The 24,314-nt window shown below is 24.4% G+C and overlaps 2 protein-coding genes across 3 annotated transcripts; one reads left to right on the forward strand and one right to left on the reverse strand.

Moving 5' to 3' along the window:
* Window positions 1–1,684: 1,684 nt before the first annotated feature.
* Window positions 1,685–11,048, reverse strand: LOC122849917 (bone morphogenetic protein receptor type-1B-like). The gene is made up of 4 exons (XM_044148838.1): window positions 10,834–11,048; window positions 3,213–4,197; window positions 2,809–3,124; window positions 1,685–2,724 (listed from the first exon to the last, which is right to left on the reverse strand). The coding sequence occupies exons 1-4, from the start codon at window positions 10,910–10,912 to the stop codon at window positions 2,596–2,598; spliced, it is 1,509 nt and encodes a 502-aa protein (XP_044004773.1). The 5' UTR covers window positions 10,913–11,048; the 3' UTR covers window positions 1,685–2,595.
* Window positions 11,049–19,061: 8,013 nt separating this feature from the next.
* Window positions 19,062–23,201, forward strand: LOC122849918 (RNA-binding protein lark). Of its 2 annotated transcripts, none has more exons than XM_044148839.1 (5): window positions 19,062–19,204; window positions 20,216–20,951; window positions 21,037–21,320; window positions 21,404–21,448; window positions 22,013–23,201. In XM_044148839.1, exons 2-5 carry the CDS (start codon window positions 20,232–20,234, stop codon window positions 22,062–22,064), a joined length of 1,101 nt encoding a protein of 366 aa, XP_044004774.1. In that variant the 5' UTR covers window positions 19,062–19,204; window positions 20,216–20,231; the 3' UTR covers window positions 22,065–23,201. The 2 variants fall into 2 exon arrangements, with proteins under 2 accessions (XP_044004774.1, XP_044004775.1); XM_044148840.1 differs by having other exon boundaries at window positions 22,016–23,201.
* Window positions 23,202–24,314: the final 1,113 nt, after the last annotated feature.

Here is a 24,314-nt window from a genome sequence, read left to right on the forward strand (position 1 = left end):
ACAAAAAAGACAGAAAAATAAATCTGTAATTGTTTTTAATACATGAAAATAAAAAAAAAATATAAATCTATTTTATAAATCTATAATTCTTTTCCTTATATAATTTATTTTTAATTATTATCTACAACGTCCCTGTGTATTGTTGATTTTTGTAAGAATTAAATCTGGCTTTGAACAATTAATTTCGTAACAGCATTCTTACTAAATATTAAATTTAAATTCAAGTATTTATTGATGCACAATTTTTTCTATTTATTGAATTGATTAATTTTGAATTATTAATGGCATAGAAAAGAATAATCCAAATACTATCACTTGGCACTAGGTAAACAACATAAATGAATCAATAAATTAAACAAAAACAAATTAAATATTATGAATGAATTCAAGTGAGACTTTATTATTTGTTTTTATAATATCATGTTGTTGAATGCATCGCATGGGCACCAGAAACATCAAGATCAGCAATAAATGCTGATGCTGCTGGTGCTGATAATAAAGGTGCACATGAAGTACCATTTTTAGCATCTGGTTCACGTGATAAAGCAATACGTGTTTGGGATGTAACTGCTGGTGTTTGTTTGTTTATACTTAATGGACATGATAATTTAGTACGTGGTATTGTTTTTCATTCTGGTGGTAAATTTATTATCAGGGAAAAAAAGGCTGATCATTATTGCCTCACTATTTAAAAGCCTCCAAGTTTAAAAATTAATTTGTAGCATCCAGCTATTTTGTTTTTACTATTTAAACATTTTAATATTTTTCAAAACATTACTCACTTAGATTCAAGCATCGGTATAATTTTAAAATTTAACGCGCGCTTTAAATTCGCGAAAGAGAAAGTAAAAAAAAAAAAACCTACTTCACAAGTATGATAGTTAAAATATATTCAATCCATATACGTATACTATTTAACATTAAAAATAAGATAATTCTAGTTTAAAAGCAACTCTAAATTTCCAGTTAACTACAGAAAAAAAAATAAAATAAATACTTTGACCTTTCACGAGCAATGATAAATTAACAATTTACTTTTTTTCATGACTGAACAATTGTGTTGTCCCTTGAAAAAAAATTTTATTTCCTGATATTTTTTTCTGTTGCAACTGGTACAACAGAATGCTCGTCTCGTTGAACAGAATTGGTACGATAAGTTTACAAATAAGGTAACCATGTACTTGGTGTTTTACAAAAGGCAATACAACTCGTTTACTCGGTTGACTTGTCCCATTATTAAATCCAATACGATGTAACGATCTATGGACAATTGTCCTTTGCCAATTTTTTTACTCCATGGGAATTCATGAGAGCAATACCATATCAAGATGTATTTATTTATCAATCTTGTTTTATACTTATACGGAATAAATACATAACAATAACAAAAAAAAATATATAAAATAATTATCAAAGGGTAAAAAGACATTAACAATAAAACAGTTTTATTTTTTTTCATGAAAAAATTAATATATCATTATTCATTAGAAATATAAATTTTATTAAATAGATAATTTGCTTAATATTCGTTTTTTTTTTTAATTTAAAAATAAAAATAATTAATATTATTTATAATCATTTGTAAATATTTTTTTTATCCACGTCGTTAATTTGAAACAATAATAATATTTTTTTAAGTATATTTAATAATTGTTTATTTTTATTGATAAAAAAAGAAGCCCTAGGACAATAATTAACAACAGTCAATTTAAAAAATGCATGGCATATTTTTAATTTGACACAAACAACACAAACGATCATGAGCCGATTGATCGTGAGTCCAATTTAATTAATTTTCATATTATTTATCATTTTTAGCAACAATTAATTTGTTATTAATTTTTTCAATTACTAAATATTTATTATTTTCAAATTATTTAATTTTCATGGGTTTTATTAAAGTACACATGGTACTTGGATGCCATTTTAGATATGACAATTAATTTTCAACAAATTTATATTTTTTTTAACAGGTAAATTATGAAATTTAAATTCTGGACTATTAATTTATTTTTTAATAAAAAAATGAAAGAATATTTATGCCAAAATTAATTTAAAAATATAAAGAGACTTGATCATCCTGCTGTTTAACAAAATTAATTAAAGATTTATTTATTCTTTTTTTTTTTAAACTGTTAATTATAATAATATATATTGTAAAATATATTGCTACACGTTTTTTTTAAATAAACAAAAATTATCTAAATTTTTGTTTAACAAAAAATAAAATAAAATAAACAAATTATAATTAACTAAATCACATTTTAAAAAAATGTTCATCATACATTGTCACACGTAAATTTACAATTAATTATTTCATTATTTTTTTTTTTTTTTTTTACTGTTTTAAAAGCTAGATTATTATTTTTTTTTTTTTTCATTTTTGTCCATTAAAAAACTTGAGTACTCAGTCTTTTTTCTGGCTGTTGTCTAAGCGACTCTATATACACTGGGAAAATATAAGGATAAATTATTTACAAGGGATTTGTACAGAGTTAATATTCTGCATTAAAATTAAAAACAAAAAGCGCCACTTAATTAATAAACAAAAACTATTTACAATAATAAAAAAATATTGATGAATTTGATGATTATTTATACAATTTTGATGACATTATCGATGTTGATTTTGGACATTGTCTTTTTAACACGTAAAGCTGTTAATCTGACTCCTGGATTACCATGCCAGCATTCAATCATTATTTTACTCATGGCAAGTAGTACCTAAAATAAACATAAATATAAACATAAATTAAATAAAAAACAAAAAACATAGGTTTTAAATATTAATTTAAGATTAAAATTTACCGAATCATTTTCCCATCTTGTTGGAATAACTGGCCTGAGTTTTTTGACACAAATAGCAAGTCTCATGTCTTCAAAATCTGGATCACTTGGTACAACGTCATGATATGGCAGTGCATAATCTTCAGCTGTTGATACTTTACCACCGGTAAGACATCTTCTACAAATTTCCCAAAGTACCAAACCAACTGAATACATATCAGCCATTTTAAATGCTTCAAATGATGATGTATTTAATGTTTCATCAAGTACTTCTGGTGCCATATAACGTCTTGTTCCAACTCTCGTATTTGGTGCAATATCAATATCACCAGATAGACTGCAAAAAAAATATTTAAATAATAATTAAAATAAATATAATAAAAAATATCTCTATATATTAATATATAATTAATAATTTAATTTACCTATCGTATCTAACAGCAAGACCAAAATCAGCAATAGCACATTCACCATTTCTTTTGACCAATATATTTCTACTTTTAATATCTCTGTGTGCAATTGCTTGTTTACCCTTTGTGCCAAATATTTCAGTGTGTAAATGTGCAATACCAGATGCAATTGACCAACATATTAAAAATAATGATGAATGATCAAGTACATTTATTGATAGATAATCATGTAATGAGCCATGTTCATGATAATCAGTTATCAATAACATTTGTGTCCATGATCCAGTACCTTTAATATCAGCAGCAATAAATCCCAATATATTGTCATGTCTCATAAGTACAGTTTGGTATATTTCTGTTTCTCTGAACCATGATTGTTCTTCAAGTGTAAAAAATGTTTTAACAGCAACCTTTTCACCTCTCCAATGTGCCAACCATACTTCACCATATCTACCTTTACCAACACAATCAGATATTTGCAATTGTTTTGCAATTGTACGTTGTACAAGTAATGGCAAGCCAGAACCAGATCCAGAACTTTGATCAATTAAATCTTTTAATGTATCATTTTTTGGTACAAGTGGTTGGCCACGTTGTTTGTGTAAATAATTATTATACCATTTGTATAAAAATATTAATAATAAAAGTAGTAATATTATAAATATGTATGGCAGTGCTAATAATACTTGTGACACATCAACAGTATCTGATGGATCTGTTATTGATGGAAATTCAGGAAATTGTATATCTTTATTACAATTGTTGGAATTAACACAACAGCTTACATTTTTACGTGCTGATTGTATTCTGTATGCATTGCATGATAGTAAACCTTGTTCTTCAGAAAAACAACCGTATGTTGATTCAAGTGCATATTCTTTATCTTCAATATCCCAAACTTCTTCAATTGTACGAAAACAATATCCACGAGTTACACATGTACCATTTTCTCTGTCATCTGGACAAGCACCACCACTACAATAGCATGTTAATCCATCAACTGAAACATATAAATAAAATAAATTCATTAGATAAATTTGTTGACATCAATATTTTTTATTATCTTTTATTATTATTATTTTTTAATCATTAGGAAACATTCTATTTCTATTATTATTTTATTTTACGACGGGTTTTTTCCAAATAATTTTGATAAAAAGTTGTTATTGTATTCAGCCAATAACCTAGATTTTTTTTAACGTGTGTTGTATCACCTGATGTCCAAAAATCATTTACAGATCATTGCATCTGTTTTATTTGTTAACCAAGACACAGTTATTCCCAATCTTTTGCACTGATAAAGTCAGGATATTCAAGAGTCAAGATCATAAGACAAATAACATTTTTAAATAATTATCATATTACACAATGATAATGAACAAGTTTTTTTTACTAATTTTCTTTTGCATAAATTTACCTGATTTATTCATGGCAAGACTTATTCCGGAAAATGAAAATCGTAAGTAAGTTTTTTATTTATTTATTTTTCTAATAAAATATTTCTAAAAAACTTTTTGTAAATTATTTTTAAGCTGCTGGAAATGATTGTCAAATAACTGATAAAACGAGTAAAACAATCAGTGTCGTCTCGTACAGTAGAGCTCCTGATAAATGTCGACTGTTCATATCAAATTCAACAGAAATCCATCATTTTAATATTGAAATTGAAATAAAAAATAATACAAATACATGTGAAACTGGAATTGAGTATATAAATTCACAAAATCCACGAATAGTTTCAATGAAAGATAAAAGATCATTAAATTGTCCATTCAAAGTTTATCTAAATGTCATGGAAAAACTGGAAAAAAAAAGAAATGTAAAATACTTTGATAGATATTGGATGATTGTTTCTTATTACTCAAATGGACATTCTTTTGATCGAGTATTTTTTATGAATAATGCAACATGGTGGAAAGACCATAATTATAATTCCGTTGAATTACGTCCATTTTTACGTACTTCAAACAAATTTTCAGAGAACCCAGATTTATGTCGTCCTGATTACATTCAGTAAATTTAAACATGAAAAAAAAAAATCAAATAAGTCCATTATCAAAATAAATTAATAATAAAAAAATTTAAAAAATATTTTCATTCATTAATTATGTAACAATAAAATTTAAAAAATCAATTATTAAATTTAAAAATATATCTGTTATATAAATAAATAAATAAATAAGCCATAAATAAACTCGTGATATTTTTAGCATCAAAAAAAAAATAATAATTTCAATTGAGAAAATAAAAAAAATAAATATATATTTATAAAATTAAATTATAATGATAATAATCTTGTATTACAGTGTTAATGTAATTTGAAAATATATATTTTAAAAAAAATATAAAATGTTTGGTATAATAATTATAGGCTGTGTGATTGTCGTTGAAGAATGACGAATTTATCATAAATATCAAGAGTAGGCGGACGAGGATTTCGACCCACTGAAATTTTTCTTTTACTAACACCAGTCAAGTTATCTCTTCCAAAAGTTTCTATATTATAAATATAATAAATATAAAATAAATAAATAAATGTGGATAATTCAAAAGGTGTGCCATAAATCGAGTTCAGGAAACTCAGTTACAACTTTTTTAAAATATAATTGTGGGGGTGTTACACTTCCTGTCTGGCAAAATATTGATGATCAATGTTTGATCAATCGTACCACCAACAACAAATCTCACTAATTAATTTTAAATTATCTTGACATATCTTGGAAATTTACCAACTAAAAAAGCACAAATTTAAAAATACATCAAATAAAAAAAAAAAACAATTTCTAACTTGATTTTACGTTTTTTAAATAATCAGGAAAACTTATCATTTGAAATAATAAAATTAAAAATATTAGTTTGAATGAATAAATATACTTGATGATAAAAAAAAAAATATTTTTGCTGCATTTAAAGCGAGGTTGCATATGTTTTGAGTTAGATAAGATCACAAGTCACATTCAGTGTAAAATAAATGTATTTTTTATTTATAAATAAATAAAATAAATACCAACTGAGTTATATATATGAAATTTTATGTAAAATTTCTTGTGAAGTTGCCGCATATATATATGAAATAAAAATAAAAAATTGTAATGTATATGAGATGGTAAAAATGAGAAAGGGTCCAAATGAAAATTAGCATGGCGCTTACATGAATTTCCTCTTATTTCACGTTGTAATTTTAATATATAATGTCTACAAAAGTCTGAGAATTAAATTATGAAGAAGATACATTGCAACTGAGGCGCCAAACAAGATTATGATAAATAAAAATATATTTTAAAATACACTAAAATGTGGAGGGTATATTATTAATGTTACCCTTTTATCTACTTTTAACAAAAAAATAATTTAAAAAACAACATTAAACTTAATAAAATAGCTAGAACTATTTAACTATTTTTATTTTTACAAGTTTTTTGTAAAAATAAATAAAATTAAGTTAATAATATTATTCATCTTTTTGATTTATTTGTAAATTGTTTATTTATTTATTTTTTTTGTAATTTTATCTTGTCATGTTAATGGCTGACAGTTTTGAAACAATTTTATATGCGTTCCGCGTCCGTTACACAGAATTTTCTAACAATACTTGCTAAAAGTATAATCGTTTTATATTTATAAATAAATTGTACACGAGTTGGTGTATTCTTGGAAATTGTTATATCGTATTTTCAACGTGGGATTATTGCACTTTTTTAAATTTTTTATTTCATGTATATTTATAGATAATTAATTAGATTTAAATTAATTACTGTTGATTATCTTCAATATTTAAATTACAACAAGATAATTATAGCAAAAAAGTTTTAATAATTTTCTAATGAATCTAATTATTTTTTAAAATTAATTTGTGATATTTTTTCAAAATTAAATATATTTTTTTAAATAAACCTTTGATTTTTTAAAATGAACCTATGATTTTTTTATTTTTTCAGCATTATTATAAAATAAAAATTTACATTTAGTTTCAATATATTGATTGCAATTCGCAATGTTATAATAAAGCCAATGTAAAATGTTTTTTTTTTCTTTTTACACGTGGTACGTGTTTGTGAATGCATTGAGGTCTGTTTGGCAAATCGATGGAATACACTGAATATAACTTGGTGTGTTGAAGCCATAGTAATTTCTAGCAAACTAAGGGTCATGTGTATAACATAAGGGTCTTTTCACAATAAAAAAATTCATTTCATGTTACAGTGATATCCTGCAGCTATCTTTCAACCCCCTGGTAAGTTCTTCATTTTCGTGGAATTACAAATGTTTGTAAAAATAAAATAAAATAATATATAGATACCTGACACATGATCCAGAGACATGTTTTTTTTTTCAAAAAAACATCTGTTTAGTGTCATCAGTAAATTTCTAAATCAATTGAAAATTGAAAATTTTTGTTTAGACATTATTCAAAGCATTCTAAATTATTTAGATAATTATGATTTTTATTTTTTTTTATTTAAATGCTTATTAACTGTTAATAAATTAAAAAATTATTCAATTAAAATAATTGTAAAATTAATTTTCTAATTAATCAATTAAAATACAAAAAACAAATTAAAATTTATACGAATTTTAATTCTAGTTAATTTATCCTATGCCCTAAAAATTATTAACATGATTAAAAAATTTTTTTAAACTAACCAGAATAATGTTAATCAAATAATTAAAAATACCATCGAATAATATTATTTTTATAAATTAATTTAATAAATAATCAAGTGTTTAAAAAAGTGAAAAGATTTATTTTCTTTTTGTAAATTTATTAAATTTTATTTTGATGAATATTGATAAAAATTAAAAAATAAATTTGGCTTTTTCATGATCAGATTAAAATCCAGTATTAAACTTGAGTTGAGAAATGAGAAAAAAAAAAAATGTATTTTTAAAAATACCTAAAAGGCAGAATTTGTTTGATGGTAAAAAGAGTAAAGAAATAAAAAAGGGAAGAAAAAAAAAAAAATTGGATGAATGCATTCCTCTATATCTTGGATCTTTTTCGAATGTAGAGGCTATTATAACAAACAAACTGGTATCTTTGTCTGCCTATATTCTACAAATAAAACTTACATACTTGCTATATATATATATTGTTAATACAGTAACTCAACAAAACAACAAACTTGAAAAAAAATTTTACTGTTTAAAATACAGTCACGTACTTTACCGTGCGACCAATACTCTAAACTTTTTACTTTTATTTCTATTAATTTATTATTTTTTTCGATCATCTTCCTTGTGTATATTTTCTTCATGTTGTTGTTTATTATTTTTATTATTTTTACATGATTTTTTATATACTTGTCAGTCAGATGAGAAGAATTATTTTACAGTGGCGCCATTCAATCGCGTGTCTTACATTTCCCATAATAAAATAAATCATTTTTTTTTTTTTTTCTAAATATTTAGCAACGTGGGAAGATTATAAATATATTGCTTGTTTTATCATCATCCTAATTTGTAATTTGTGTTTATAAATATTACAAGTGAAATATATTTAAAAAGTAAACAGCTAATATTAACTCTTGATGAAATAATTACATGTGTTTGTTTTAGTTTTAAAAAAGAAAAATTATCATTATTATTTTATGTAGATTTAACAATTATTGACAAATGAAAATTAAATATATTTATTCAAGTGCCACGCCTATTATTATTGAATACTTCCTACAAATAGTTTGTCTTTTTTCTTTTTTTCAATGTAATATTTAAGAGGATATATCGTCTTTCTTTTGCCTTACTCCGAAAACATATTGAAAGACTCAAATAACCATATGATATAGTAACAAAAACCCTACGAATAACTAGAAAAATAAAAAGAATAAAATAAAAAAGAAACTTCTCGATAAAAACGAGACAAGAAATGACCCAGAAAATTTTTGAAAATAATTCCAAGGGATGATGGGGGTGTGTGTTAAATAAATCTGACATTTTTTTTTTGTCCTTTTTTTAGCTTGGAATTTTCATTTGAAGGACATATATGACTGAGTAAACGGTGAATTCAATTTTGGAGCTGAGAAAAGAATTTATAGTATAAAAAAAAAAAAGCGGAAATAATTGTGCACCCTGAGGTAAATATTGAAGAAAAGAATTTACAATTTATTTATTTTTTTTTCGTTCTTTTTTGCAACAGAAAAAAAAAGAAAATTTATTTAATCTTTTCACGTTTAGTGAGGTCACGTAAGGGGATAAAAGATAGAGCATATGTATTTTTTTTTTTTGGGTTTGGAAAAATAAAAAAAATAGAAAATAAAATTGCGGCTTTTGTTGAACTTTGCAGGTGGGACTTGTGATCCATTCAATGAACAAACAAAAGATCATTCTTTGGTTGTATAAAAAAAAATTTTTTTCTTCGTTTTTTTTTTTAGTATATATAATAAAAAATTACTTGCTTGGTTGTTTAATATTTTGAAGGGAAAAAATAGAATGTTTTTTTTTTTTTTTTGAGGCAAGATGTTCGATTTGGATTTGATACTTTACAAAATTAAAATGGATTTGTTGGAAGTACGGCCGGTTATTATGGTCAACAGGTTTGCAATTTCTTTGATATTTTTTTTGGGCTGTAAATTTAAAAAATAATATTTTTACTTAGTTTTTTACTTGTTATTTCAAGTGTTTAAATTTATTTTAGAATTTTTGGTATTTTTTTAGGATTGGATATTAATATCAGGTGAATAAATAAGTTAAATCTAATATAGTTCTTTTTTTTTTCAAAGAAAAAACGGAGTAAATTAAATAAAAAACGGAGTAAATTAGATAAATTAATTTCTTCAGTTAAATAAAAAAAAGGGACATATTGTTATATTGATACACACAAAAACCTAGGGTTAAATGGTAATACCGGAAATGCAGATTTATAAAATACAAAAAATATAAAAAAAAAAAACAAAATTTGATGTGCCCATCAAAAGCTATTGTTATTCTTCAAATAGAATTATTTTTTTTTCGGTGAAATTTAAAATTCTCAAGATATTATTAATACCCAAGGAATTTTTGTAATGCAATAAACTAATAATATCTTTTGTGATGTCACTGGGGCAATTACATCTTGCAATTAAAGTGCAAATAACAAGATAAATTAAAAATACTTTTTAAATAAAAAAAAGTTAAAGAAATTAACAAGTGTTCATGTGTTGCACTTGTAATAATTCAACAACAAATTTTTAATGTTAAAAAATATTGTAAAAAAAAAAAATGACATCATCTACGATATAATTTGAATAATAAAATAAATAAACTAATAAATTTTATGAATGAACAATTGATTGATAAAAAACAAATACTCCAAAATATGAAAATAAATTTAAAAAATATAAAACAGTTCTAAGAATAAAAAAAAATAATTTTCTCTCGTGGCATTTACATCCGTCAATACACCATATCAATTAATAACATAATCACCGACAAAAAAAATAAATAAAAATTTTGTTCTTATTTCAATAAAAAAAAAATAAAGATAAATAAATATATATCCCATTCAACTGCACACAAATACACATTAAAAAAATTACTATGTATACACATACACGTGACCTTCATGTAAACGCATTGAAAACACACAAATATAAATTTTAGTAAAATTATTAATTAAAAATAAAGTGTCAATGTAAAAAAAAAAAAAATAAAAACAACTTACCACAAGTATACAGTCCAAGTAGAAATGCGATAAGATACATGTATTTACATTTTGTTGTAAATGTGAACATAGAAGCCATTTTTTAAACACTTTTAACTCGAAGAGCACATACTTCACTGTGACGTAGGTTGCGCGTTGCTGAATTGAAAAGCGCAGTCTACAACAACTCGGTTATAATCGTGTTGTACCGAGTGTATCAAGTGAAGTTAAATTTTTAGAGAGAGGGAAAACTTCGTGTATGTTCGGTTTAATAAAAATTTGTAGTGGGGATTTAGAGATACGAGTGCACGAGGTTAAGATACACACACAAGGAACCGGGGAGTAAAGGGAGAAAAAAGAGAATAGACGAGGTGGACTCGCGCGAGTTGTAGAAAAAGGCAGCAAAGCACAGCAAAGACAGACTTGTCCGTGAAAGGGGAGGGGTGTCGACTGTGGCGGGCAAAGTGAGTCGGCGCCCTACGGGCGCCACCATGCCGCGACGCTCGGGATCTCGTTTCTTTTTTTTTTTTTTTTTTTTAACTTTTTTCTCTCTTGTATTCTTATTTTATATAATTTTTTTTTTTTATTATTATTTATTTTATTTTATTTATTTATTTATATATATATTTTTTTTTTATATTTTGCTCCTTTTGCTTGTACCTCTAACGACCAACCATACGGCGGCAGTCATCTCTAGATAACTTTTTTTTTTTTTTTTTTTTTTGGGACCGAAGAAGCTTATGGAGCTTCTTCTCTCTTTTTCGCATAATATTTTACGAATTTTTTCACTCGAAACTTTGTAGCTCTTCGGGGTTTTATCCTGTACACCCTTATTTCTTCCTTTTTCTTTTTTTTTGACCCTCCCCTGTCTCGTAAACCTTTTTTCCATTTATCTATTTTTGTTGTTTTTTTTTTTTTTGCTATTTTTCTTTGCATTTATCTACAGTAGAGTGGTATAAATTTTTATACAGTAAATATTTAAATAAAGTTATATTATTTATAAATTAAATTTTATTATTGTTAAATGTAGATTGAATTGAAATAAATTCGGCAAAGGATGCATTGTGCGCGGGATGCCTGCGCGATAGAATTATAAATTAAACGTTTAATTTAAAATAAACAATTTGATAATGAAAAAAAGAAATTTAAAATAACATCTAAAATAGCTATGAATAAATTAGTAATTTAAAAAATAAAAAAAAATAACAAGATATTTGATTTTAATGATGTAACAAAATAAATGAATAATAATTATGCACAAAATCATTAATTCGAAAAATCGAGGGATTCTCTCTCTTGAAGTATATGGCGCCAGGCATGTTTGATATTTTTAGAAATGATCTTCGACATTTTTATAAACGAAATACATTAATTCCCTCATTTTAAAAGTATACATGTGAATTTTAATTTAAATAATAAATATACAAAAAAACAAACGATATAAAAAAATTTCAAAAAAAATGTTATTTGCATAGTGTAAATTCAAATGTGATAAATATTTATTATTTTTATATTGATAATTATTGTTTTTTTTTAAAGTATTTTGCTTATCATGATAATCACTTGGATACTTTAAATTGTTTTATAATTAACCCAGCATAAAATTTTGGAGTAAATGAGTAAATAAATTTTTATTTTTGTTAAAAATTTCAACTGCAATATTTTTGTTGAAGCAAATAGATAGATAAATAAATAAATTATATATAAAATATTGATAGGATATATTTTTTCATTGAATAAGTATTTATTCTTGTCTGTGTGTGACTACGTATATTTTATTAGCAACAGTCATTAATAAGCCCGAGGCAATCAAATCGCTTATCGACTCCTTAGAGTCCCCATTAAAATTGCAGTAGTCAAGTTTAAATAATATTTTTAATCTATTTTTATTCAACACTCATCAAGTTTAATTTTAATAATGTCAATTTTTCTTAATAGTTAATTATTAACAATAAATATTTTTTAAATAAGACACGACTGATTGTTGTATTTTTGTAATTAAATTGTTAAAATTTATTTAAAGGTAATGAATTTAGTCAAGTAAGTCAAGGTAATTATATTTTATTTATTTATTTATTATTGACTATTTTAAATTGTTTAAAAAAAATATATTAATTTAATTTATAATAAATATCCAGGCATGTCTTGCAAGGGTGAACAACTTTTCAATTTTATTTTTTAAATATTTTTGACCTCTAGGTTCTTCAAAGAAAGGCAAAAAAAAAAAAAAAAATCATTGAAGTAATCACAATGACATCATGTATAATTTACTGACATGTACTTGATGACTTTTGTAATTTATAGGATAATTTTATATCAACAAAGATGTAAAGTGTGATTTTATATAAAAATTAATTATCATTTATAATGTCATTTTTATTTTTTATTCAAAGACTATTTTGCTGATGATGAGGTAAAATAGACACATAAATCACTAATAAATATATAAATAAATAAATGAAAAAATAGTAATTATTATGCAACATGTCCTTGTTCGATTTTTCTTGTATATAATTAATTTATTTCCAATTAAAAAAATCTCAAAACTTTATTTTTAAAAATTATAGTTTTTTATATTTTTTATTTAAAATATTTATTCATGTCAATTAACAAATTATCTCGATGAAATTTTTTTATTTACATTTTGTATATATTCATCATTCATTAATAGTAAACAAAAAAATTTTATCTAAAGTGTAAATCGTGTTGAATTTATCTCCGCAAGAAAAAAAAATAAATTTAAAAATTTCATATTACAGTAGTCTATCAGCTGGGGATTATCCACCTATAATAAAATTTATAATTTTTTTTTTTCTATCTTTATATTAAACTCTAGAAAATTTCTAATTATTTCTAATTTTTTTTTTCACCTAGGCTTTTGAGGTTTTTTCATAATAAAAAAGGAGAAAAAATATTTAAAATTATTTTGGAAAATTATTGTTTAATTTGACATGGAATGACCCATGTAAATAAATGATAATTAAAAATTTATATTGATATATTTGTACAATTATTTCAATGCTTTCTGTGTGTACATAAATTATTATTATTGCTTCATTAACTTATATCTGAGAATTTATTTAATTCGCATAACAAACTCGTAACGTCAAGTTTCTGTCATCATCAAAGAATAGTATTATTTCATTCGTATAAATACACATTGAAATTATCATTATAAATATTATTTTTCAGTACATCATTAAAGCGAAAAAATGTGACGATTGATATTGGAGTATAATGCTTACACACCGATTAATTTTTGCATTTAGATAACAACTATTTTATAAATTTATTTTCTTATCGAAAAACATGAAAATAAAGTTATTTTATTTGGTCTTTTTAAATTGTATATTTTAAAAGTATTTAATTATTTTTTGTGTTTGTCGTTATGTTGGCTTTTTTATTAAAGTGTTAATCAAGAAATCGAACCTTTTTTTTTTTGGAGGGGTTTTAGGTCTTGTGGTGGTAATTTATTGGCACCCAAAGAGATTACCTTTTGGTTGCTTCAAAATTTTTAATGACTTCACGGCACCAGTGCCCCCCCTTTAAAAGCCTCAGGAATCAAATTAATTTATTATTGTATGTCTCGTAACAGGTGCAAGAGAGATGAAAATATTTTTTAAAAAATTAGAAACAGACTGCTCAATAATAATTAATTTTTACATGCTACTTTGTTAATTTTTTAATAACAATATTTAATTTTCATAAAGTTAATGTAATTTAATTTTAATTTGTAAAAATTATATTACAATTTTACTCCAATTTTCTTGAATTTTTTTTCGGAGTAAATTAAAAAATAAAAATTATAATATGAACAAGTGAATTAAGACTCACGTTGTCCAGTGGTAAAAAATAAAAAATAAAATACAAAAATTATTGTCTGACGGTGTAGCCCCTTTCCGACACCTCAACCGCAACTTTAAAAAAAAAAAAAATAAGGCTCCAAAAAGTCTCACCAACCCCACCTACTCTTCCATCATCAGGATTTCATGGTCCAGCATATCCAAGACAGTTAATCAAGGATTTAACGCCGGCTAAAATATAATAAAAAAAAAAAATACATTTATATATGAATAAAAAAAAAAATACTTGAAAGATTCTCAAGTTGCGACAATGGTATATAAGTTTGTGTGTTGCTGGAACCGGATTCAAGAATTAAATCAGCGTCGATCAGAAAATAAGGCCCCCAATCTTATTTCTTGTCTCGTTCTACGAAGTGGCCAATGCCTCGTTACGCTCGATCGCGCCTCTCAAGGCGTCACAACTACACAAAAGATGCCAATAATAAAAAATAAAAAAATCAAATGAAAAAAAATAAAATAAAAAAACTATCAAGAATGGCAATTTGAAATGAAAAAGAGAATGAATAAAAATTCATGTGTGCGTATTGTTGTTTGAGGCACGAAATCTCAAATCTATTCGACGCGCATTCGTATACATTTGAGGTGAAAGAGTATATATCATTTGGTGAGACGAACATGTGGAGGCTAAAGAAGAAAAAAAAAAAAATATAATTTAAAAAAAAATCCGTGTCTTGGGGGCTTGGATCGCTTGGATGTATGGTGAAACAACGAGGGTAAGAAAGGATCAAAATAAAAGGAAAAGAAACACAGAGTATAGAGAGTGAGATTGAACAGGAAAAAAAAAAAAAAATAAAAATAGTTGGGAGGGGGAGGGTAAAAAAAAGGCTCAATGTGACTGAGGGTCTTTTTGGGCCCAGGCAAACACACTGAACGCACTTGAGAAGGGACCCAAAACCAGAATTTACGGTGTTCATCGGATTACTGTGGCTTGTGATGGAAAAAGTCAAAAAATATTTAACAAAATATAAAAATTATGGGGTAGAAAAAAATTATATATATCAATAAGGCCCATTAATAGACAAAAAAAAATAAATGTTTTAAAAATTTTCAAATTTACTCCAAAATGAGATAAATATTATTGCTACTGTTGGTAAAATGTAAAATTTAAAAAGAAAAAAAATTCGTTTTAAATTTATTATTATTAATTTTTAAATGAAAAAAAAAATTATTTATATTATTGTTAATTAATCTAGTTATACATTGACAGTATATAATTTTTTTTTCATCCTTTTTATAGCGGCTAAAAAAAAAACCAACGAAATATGTTTCAATTAAATTTGATGATTTTTAGGCTTGTCGTTAAAATTTATTTGAAATAAAAATAAATGGAGGGCCAATTTGTAATGAAAATTGATGCATGTTGTATTTTGTTTTTGAATATTTTTATTGCATTAAAATAACGACCACATGCATAGTCGTTGGCGGCATGCCGAGAATAACATTCACACCTGACATAACTTGACACTTGGACGATAAAACTTAATTTCATTGTAAAATGTCATTTAAGATATTAATTTATCAAAATTATTATATATATAAAAAATAATAAATTGATATATATTATTAATTATTGTTAAATTGATATATATTATTATTTTATTTATATATTTTTAAATATGTTTCAATTAAATATTTATGATTTTCAGTTGTTATATCTCAAATTTATATTAAAAATGAATGATGGCCAATTTTGTAATGATTAAATTGATTGCATCTATGTATTTGTTTTGCTATGCTTGAAGACGAATACACAATTACGATAACATTCACATGATAGTAACTGAACTGGACGATAAAACTTTTACCGCATTGAGATAAGGTGTCTTTGAAGAATTAATTTATCAAATTTAAATATATATAAAAAAATAAAATGAATATATTATTATTATTGTTTCAATTGTTGTTATATTTATTATATAAATTATTTTTGATTCCAGTTGAATTTATGTCTCATTATTTATTCTCCAAGTTGGACCCCTGATGTCCATTGAAGATTGAATTAAATAACGAGCTGCACAACAAGCCCCGGGGCCAACGACTAAATAGACACAATTACGATTGATTATCCAATGTAGTCCTAACCAACTAATCTCAGTCTTGAAGAAAAAAATAATAATAAAATAATATATTACATAACAAATAAGCTATGTATCTTGCTTTCTTCATGGAAAAAAAACTAATAATATTTTTAAAAAAGCAAAAAAATCATGACCCATCTATGAGGCGACATTGGATATGTACTTTTGAGATTCTTCAGACTTATCAAGTGGATACTTGACGCTCAACAAAAGTCTCACCACACTTGAAATAATATTACACATTGAGAAACTCAACAGACCACCATTATAAAATCCAATAAAATACATACCAGCATGTGTGAGAAAAAAAAAAATCTAAATATACTTATTGTGATACATTTTATTATTTTTTTTCTGTTGAAAATTAAAATTACGAGTTAATTTGATCGTTAAAATATCATATTAAATTTAATATGACATAAAATTTTACATTTTAATTATATATCTCATAAATTACTCTTCAAGATTCATCAATTTGTTGAATTTCATGTTGAAAATATGTATTAATTTAAAAAAAAAAACCACTTGTGTTAAAGTTTTGATATTTGAATATATTTTTTAAAGTCAAATTTAATAAATTACAGGTAAAATGATACAATACAGAGGTATAAAAAAAAAAAAAAAAAAAACACAAAGAAGCCAAGATGAGAGACAAGATGGTCATTTAAAACCATCCAAGTTTGAATAGAAGATGAATAAAAAAAATAATAAAGAGCAAGATGAACAATGTGATTCATCGGGACCGGTTTCGAAAAAAAAAATATATATATAAAAACCTTTTTTTAACATTCCCCGGGGTTTTTTTTTTATTGAACAGTTTTTTTTTTTCTTATTATTTTTGGAACCACGAATAAAAGCCCCCCTGTGGTACACGGGTGTGAAAAGCAACACCCACCCACTTGTTATTTTGTCAAACATGAGATACTGAAAATTATAGGAATCATGACAACTTTAATATTTTTATTTATCTAATATTAGTTTATTAATAAAAAAACAATTTAAATTTATAAAAATTCATATCAAAAAGGAGGAGGAGGTATATTAAATTATTAAATTATTTTTGTTGTAAAAGGCAAATGTGCTTTGAAAAAATAAGACAAGTAATTTTGGAGTAATTTAAAATATGTTGAAATGAATGCATATTATATTTATGAAAGGAAATATAATAATTTAAAAAATATCGAACCGAGTTAAATTGACGAAGGATAATATTATTTTTTTTTAAATAACCACAATGCATCCGTTGAAGCAAAAGGGCCGTTTTGTACGTGCAAAAATGAAAGCCCTGCACGAATAAGTGGTTTTTTTTTTATTTCAAAATAAAGTGAATAACAAATTTTAAAAATTTATAAAAAGAAGATAAGGTACTAAAGAAATCAGTGGTATTTGAAATTTTATTATTTTATTTTTTTAATATATTTATTTTGTCTCTTTGTATTTGAGTTGATAAATCCAAGGCATTCTTGACTTCTTATTCGTCTGGATTTTTGTTGAAACAGACGTGCGAAGTCACATGTACAATGGATAAAATGTTTTTAAAAGTATTTTATTTTTTTTAATACTGCTTTTTTTAATATTCTGTTATTTTATCGTGTTTCTTTTGTTGGTAAAACACTTGAGCAAGTTGTTGCTTTATTTCTTCAACAAATAAAAAATCCTGATTTTTTTTTATTATAGTTTTTAATTTTTTTTTTTGTTGTTATTTTTTAATTTTTATTATTGAAATTTGTCGCATTAATTGGTTGATATTTTAAGGCATTTAATGGAAAAAAAATTAAATTAAAAAGTTTATTTTTAAATGTTGGAGTGAATTTTCAATTTAAAAAAAATTATTGACAAAAAAAATCTTTAGAATAAAAAACAAATGCGTTTACAATGAAACAATTTCAATTGATTATTTTAATTACTGTATTATTTTTTAAAATAATTTTTTAAATTACATAAAAATATATCGAATTTTTTTAAAACTTTAAATTTAAATTAAAATAAATTCCATGATGCACTTGATAGTTCATGTGTTGTGCCGATGTAGCAGCACCTGCCGAACGAAAAATAAAATTACAGAAAAAATGTCATTGCCAACTTGACAATAATTTTTCCACTTTTATTTTCACAAAATAAATAACAAAATAAAATCTAAATTATCATTTCCCATTAAACATTAATTATCTTTAAATTTAATTAACATTTACAATGTTAATCAAGTTCATCTGTCAAAAAATAATAATTCTCAAATTATCATGAAAAAATATAAAAAAAAACGTTGGTAAAACTGATTTTATTCGTGGAAGGACGCCAAATGGAAAAAAAAAAAAAAAAAAAGTCGGTCGGTCGGTCCAGCCGGTTTACTCGCTGCTGTGTTTGTTACGGTATCCGCCATTTTAATAAAAAAAAAGCGTGTTTTGTCTCTTCATTAATATCGTGATTTTTCAACACGGATAAATTGACTTGGTAAGTTTAATTAAAGTGCCATTAATTAATCCTTAATTATTTTCAAATTAATTATTAACCTTGAATAAAAAACAAACAAAAAAATTATCAACAAATAACATCATGCTCCGTTTAATTTCAAAACCAATACGTTATCTATTTTTACAAAATAAATATCATTTTCAACAACTCCATAAATTAATTCCATCTAAAATGCTCAAAAAAATAGCTCCAATAAATTTTATCAATAATCCTTCATCAATGATTTTATTAAATTTTTTTTCAAAACAATTTAACCTTGGAAAATATTATTATCCATTGATAAAAATTTTACGTAAATTTTTTATAACATATACCATATTTAACGTCATCAATAACCTAAAAAAATCATCACCAAATATTAAAAATAATCATCAAAATAATCATCAATTATTAATCAATAAATTTACAAAAATTTTCATCATCATTTTATCCATAGCTTTGATATTATTATTAAAATTTTTATTTTAAAATCAACTTTATTTTGTTATAAATAAAAAAAAAAAAAAAAATGACGCGTTATTAGTTTTTTTTTTTTTTTTCCTCATATAATTTCTAACAAAAATGGCGGACACCCGGTGAACGCACGAGGGGGAGAGTGGAGAGAGAATTCGGTGGTTGTCAAGTATTAAAAAGTGTTATAAAAAATAGGAAGGGGGGAAGAATGTAGTCGCGGTGAATCAACGCCATTACATTTATCCGCATCAAGACAATTTTATTTTTCTTTTTTTTTTTTTTTTCACATCAACATTTATTGGATTATTATTTGTTCTACTTTTGAATAAATTTTAATATTATTATTTAAAGGAAAAAAAATACGTTAGTTGATAAATAATTTATTTTTTTTAATCTAGCTCCAAAATCAAGATAAAATATTTACATTTTTGTTTTATCAAATTATCATAAATATTTTTAGTTAAATTATCGAAAAAAAAAAAAAAGAATAAAACCATATATATTTTTACTAATTAAATTATTGTTATTTTATTGTAGATATTGAGTCATCAAGATGCCAGGTTTTAGCAGTGTTGGAACATTTAAAATATTTATCGGTAATCTTGCTGATAAAACAACAAATGCTGATATAAAGCCATTATTTGAAAAATATGGTAAAGTTGTTGAGTGTGATGTTGTTAAAAATTATGGTTTTGTCCATATGGAAAATGAGGAAGCAGGTAGAAATGCAATACAAAATTTAAATGGTACAATGGTACATGGACAGCCAATAAAATGTGAAGCAGCTAAAAGTCGTAAAGGACCAAATACACCAACAACAAAAATATTTGTTGGTAATTTAACTGATGATACAAAAGCACCACAAGTACGTGAATTATTTGCAAAATTTGGTACTGTTGTTGAATGTGATATTGTACGTAATTATGGTTTTGTACATTTGGAAGCAACTGGTGATGTTAATGATGCTATTAAAGAATTAAATGGTTCAATGGTTGATGGTAAACCAATGAAAGTACAAATATCAACAAGTCGTGTTAGACAAAGACCTGGTATGGGTGATCCAGAACAATGTTATAGATGTGGACGTGGTGGTCATTGGTCAAAAGAATGTCCAAAGGGTGGTATGGGAGGAGGTGGTGGAGGTGGCGGTGGTGGTGGTGGTGGTCCAGATAGAAATGGTTTTAGAGATAGAATGTTTGGACGTGATCCATATCCACCACCTCCACCACCACCATTTCTTCGTGATAGACTTATGGGTGGTCGTGGATTTGGTGTAAGTATTAATATACATTTATTTATTTGTTTTATATTGAATGTTATATTTGATTATTAATATTTTATTTTTTTTTATAATACAGGAATATGATAGCTATTATGACAGACGTGGTTTTGATGATTCAAGAGAATTATATGAGAGACGTTTTAGTGGTATGAATGGACCACGTGATATGGATAGCTCAATGCTTGGACGTGATTTTCCACCAATGTCAATGCCACCACTACCAGCACGAAGAGATCCAATGCCACCAATGCCAGCACTTGGAATGGGATCAATGCGTGACAGTGGTTTTTCACGTGGTAATGATTATGGAATGTTTAGCCGACGAACACCACCACCAAGTGCTAATAATGGACGTTTTAGGTAAATTTTTTTTTCTGCTTATATTAATTATGTATTTTTATTTTTATGAATTTTAATATTAATATTGGTTTGTTTTTTAACAGAGGAATGTATGAGGACTTTAGCAGAGACTCATTTGATGAACGAAGGTGAGTAATTATATCTAAAATTGGTAAAATATCAATTATTTTTATTATTATCTATATTTTAATATAATACTTGTTCAAAATTTAATATTTTTTTTTATTATTATAAACAAAAGTATTTTTATAATATTAAATTTTGAATCAAGTTAAATTTTAAATACCGAAAAAAAAAAAAATATATTTAAATTCTAGTCTTGATAATTAATAATAAATAAATTAAATATTTTTTTTTGCTTTTTTTTTTTCGGTATTTAATGCAATTTAAAATAAAAATCCTTATCCTTTATTCCAATCCATCCAAAAAATTAATAAATAATTTTAAATCAATTTCAGTGTCATTTAAAAAAAAAAAAAAAATCATTATTTTTAATTCATGATAAAACCCCCCATTCATAATTCCTATCCAAAAAAAAATTAATAATTTATCCACTAATTATTTATTTATTTTTCATGAGTTTGAATTAAAAAGAAAAAAAAAAAAAATTTAATTACAAAAAATAATAAAGCCATGATGATTAAATGATGAATTGTCACCAAGATCAAAATTAAAAATTGTATTTCCGTTAGCAGACCGGGAATACGTGGACCATCGCCGTCGCGCCGGTTCGCACCATACTAAATAGAAAAGCCCCGTCGTCGTCGTCGTCGCCGCCTACGCGTCGAAATAAGCCGGATCGTTGTGCTCGGTCTGTGTCGTTTGCCCGTCACCTTGTCGTCTTCGTCGTCGTCGTCGTCGTCGGGTCACACACACTCACTCACTCAGTGTCAATCTCAAGTCGGATCACAAACAGAGAAATAAGAAAATAAAAAGTTATAAATAAACAAAAACAATATACAGAAAAATCCATGTGAGTAAAAGGAAATGACAAAAAAAAAAAATAAAAAGAAATGAAAAAAAATCCAGCATATTTATCGGGTTACACGTCTTCGTCGTCGATCGTCAGATTGATCGTCGTGGTCGTTTGCAGGAAGCCCCCGTCGTGATCCCAATATAACGAAAACACAAAATGATGTTTTATCAATAATAATTACTAATAATAATTTGGTAAAAAAAAATTTATCAAGATTTAATTACAAATAAATAAAAAGAAGAAAGAAAAACAACTCAAGCTTAATATTATTATTAATTATTAGTTTATAATTAAATACAGGGTGTTTGTTTTGTTTTTTTTTTTAATTTTCATTTTTAATCTATTAATATCATCAAGAAACTGAATTATTGTGGATATTATTGTTACTGCTATTTTTTTTGTAAACAATTAATCAAAAAAAAAAAAATATATTATGTAGGAAGTTCGGCGGATGTAACTGCAACTGCGAACGACGATGAACACAAAATAATAATCAACTTTTTAATAAAAAAATAATAATAAATCAACTATTATATATTATAAATAAATTTAAGAATAAAAATTGTATCCATCAGTTGGTTTTTACCTTTTTTTTTTTTCGTTTTTAACATAATAAATTTTTAAAAATTAATTTTGACTGTTGGTTACTATTTTTTTTCTTTTAAATATTAAACGAGTTTTATAGACAAAATAATAATTAATAGAAATATTTTATAGTGATGTCGTTCCCATGAAAATTTTAATTTTTCTTTTCTTTTTTTTTTAATTTTCAAATCAATTTCTTATCGAGCTTCGAAGCCATCACACACAGAGACACAGATAAATGCATTGTTAATTAATTTACAATTTTTATTAAATACCACAAATCTCGTTGATTTGTTATTAATTTTTTTAAAGCTTCGAGGCTCGATGACAAATAAAAAAATAATAAGAAATAACTCTGTATTATACTGAATGAAAAATACCAATAAATTGATAAATAAAAATGAATTTATAAACAGCATAAAATAATCATTTATTTAAAATGAAAAAAAATATACAAAAAAAAAAAAATTGATCTGACGATACGATGGAGAAAAAATAAAAGAAAAAAAATACCATAGTGGTAATCTAATCGTAATAATTTTTACTAATAATTTATAATTAATCGACGACATAAAAGATAAAAAAAAAAGAAAAAAAAAAACGTATAAATTGAAAAAAAAAATCATTGAATAGTTGGAAATCCGGCATTTTGTGTTATTTTGTAATTAATTTTATTCCAACAATTGTTTTCACGCTAATTGTAATAATTTATTTTATTTTTTTTTTGCACATCTACACACGAATGAATGAATAAATAAAAAAGACAAAAAAAGAAATTTTTAAAATAATCAAATTCACTTATTGTTATTGATTAAAAATAGTCATAAAAAAATTTTTCATTAATTATTCAACAAGACTAATGAGAAGCTATCATTAACAAAAACAAAAAAAATTAATTCACTTATATAAATTTATTAAACATTTGTACATTGTATTGCGAAACGAAAAAAAAAAAATAATAATAATCATTGAGACAAAACGACATATTTGGATTTACAAAAAAAAAAAAAAATAATAATTGTAATTGTGAATGATAATTTTGAAGAAAATAAGTAAAATAACAATACGTGTTTATTTATTTCTTCATTTATTATTGTTATTATTTTTAATTATTTTTTATTTCAATTATTCATTATTTTTTTTTTTTCATTTGATTTTTTTAAATCTTTTTTTTTTTTTACCTGTAATATTTCCCAGTTTGATTTTCCTTGTCACCTTGTCACTCAACACGATGATTTATTTGTATTTGAAATATAAAAAAATTTAAATATAAAATTGTTTATATTAATTTTTACAATAAATAAATAATTTTTATTAAAATTTCAATTTAAAAAACAAGAATTTAAAGTGTAATTTTTAGTATACAATTTTTTTTTTTTTTGATATTTTATTATTGTGTTGAGTGTTGGGTTATTTTTTTGTTTTAAATAAAT

The sequence above is a fragment of the Aphidius gifuensis genome, linkage group LG2 (assembly GCF_014905175.1).
Source record: "Aphidius gifuensis isolate YNYX2018 linkage group LG2, ASM1490517v1, whole genome shotgun sequence".
Lineage (NCBI taxonomy): Eukaryota > Metazoa > Arthropoda > Insecta > Hymenoptera > Braconidae > Aphidius > Aphidius gifuensis.

Excerpts from the sequence above, each read along its gene's own strand:
- LOC122849917 (XM_044148838.1), bottom strand. The coding sequence starts at position 10,912 with ATGGCTTCTATGTTCACATTTACAACAAAATGTAAATACATGTATCTT. Across the intron at positions 3,125-3,212 it reads CTTGCTGTTAGATACGATAG|TCTATCTGGTGATATTGATA; the intron begins GTAAATTAAATT and ends TTTTTTTTGCAG. Across the intron at positions 2,725-2,808 it reads CAAGATGGGAAAATGATTCG|GTACTACTTGCCATGAGTAA; the intron begins GTAAATTTTAAT and ends TGTTTATTTTAG.
- LOC122849918 (XM_044148839.1), top strand. The coding sequence starts at position 20,232 with ATGCCAGGTTTTAGCAGTGTTGGAACATTTAAAATATTTATCGGTAAT. Across the intron at positions 20,952-21,036 it reads TGGGTGGTCGTGGATTTGGT|GAATATGATAGCTATTATGA; the intron begins GTAAGTATTAAT and ends TTTATAATACAG. Across the intron at positions 21,449-22,012 it reads GACTCATTTGATGAACGAAG|CAGACCGGGAATACGTGGAC; the intron begins GTGAGTAATTAT and ends TATTTCCGTTAG.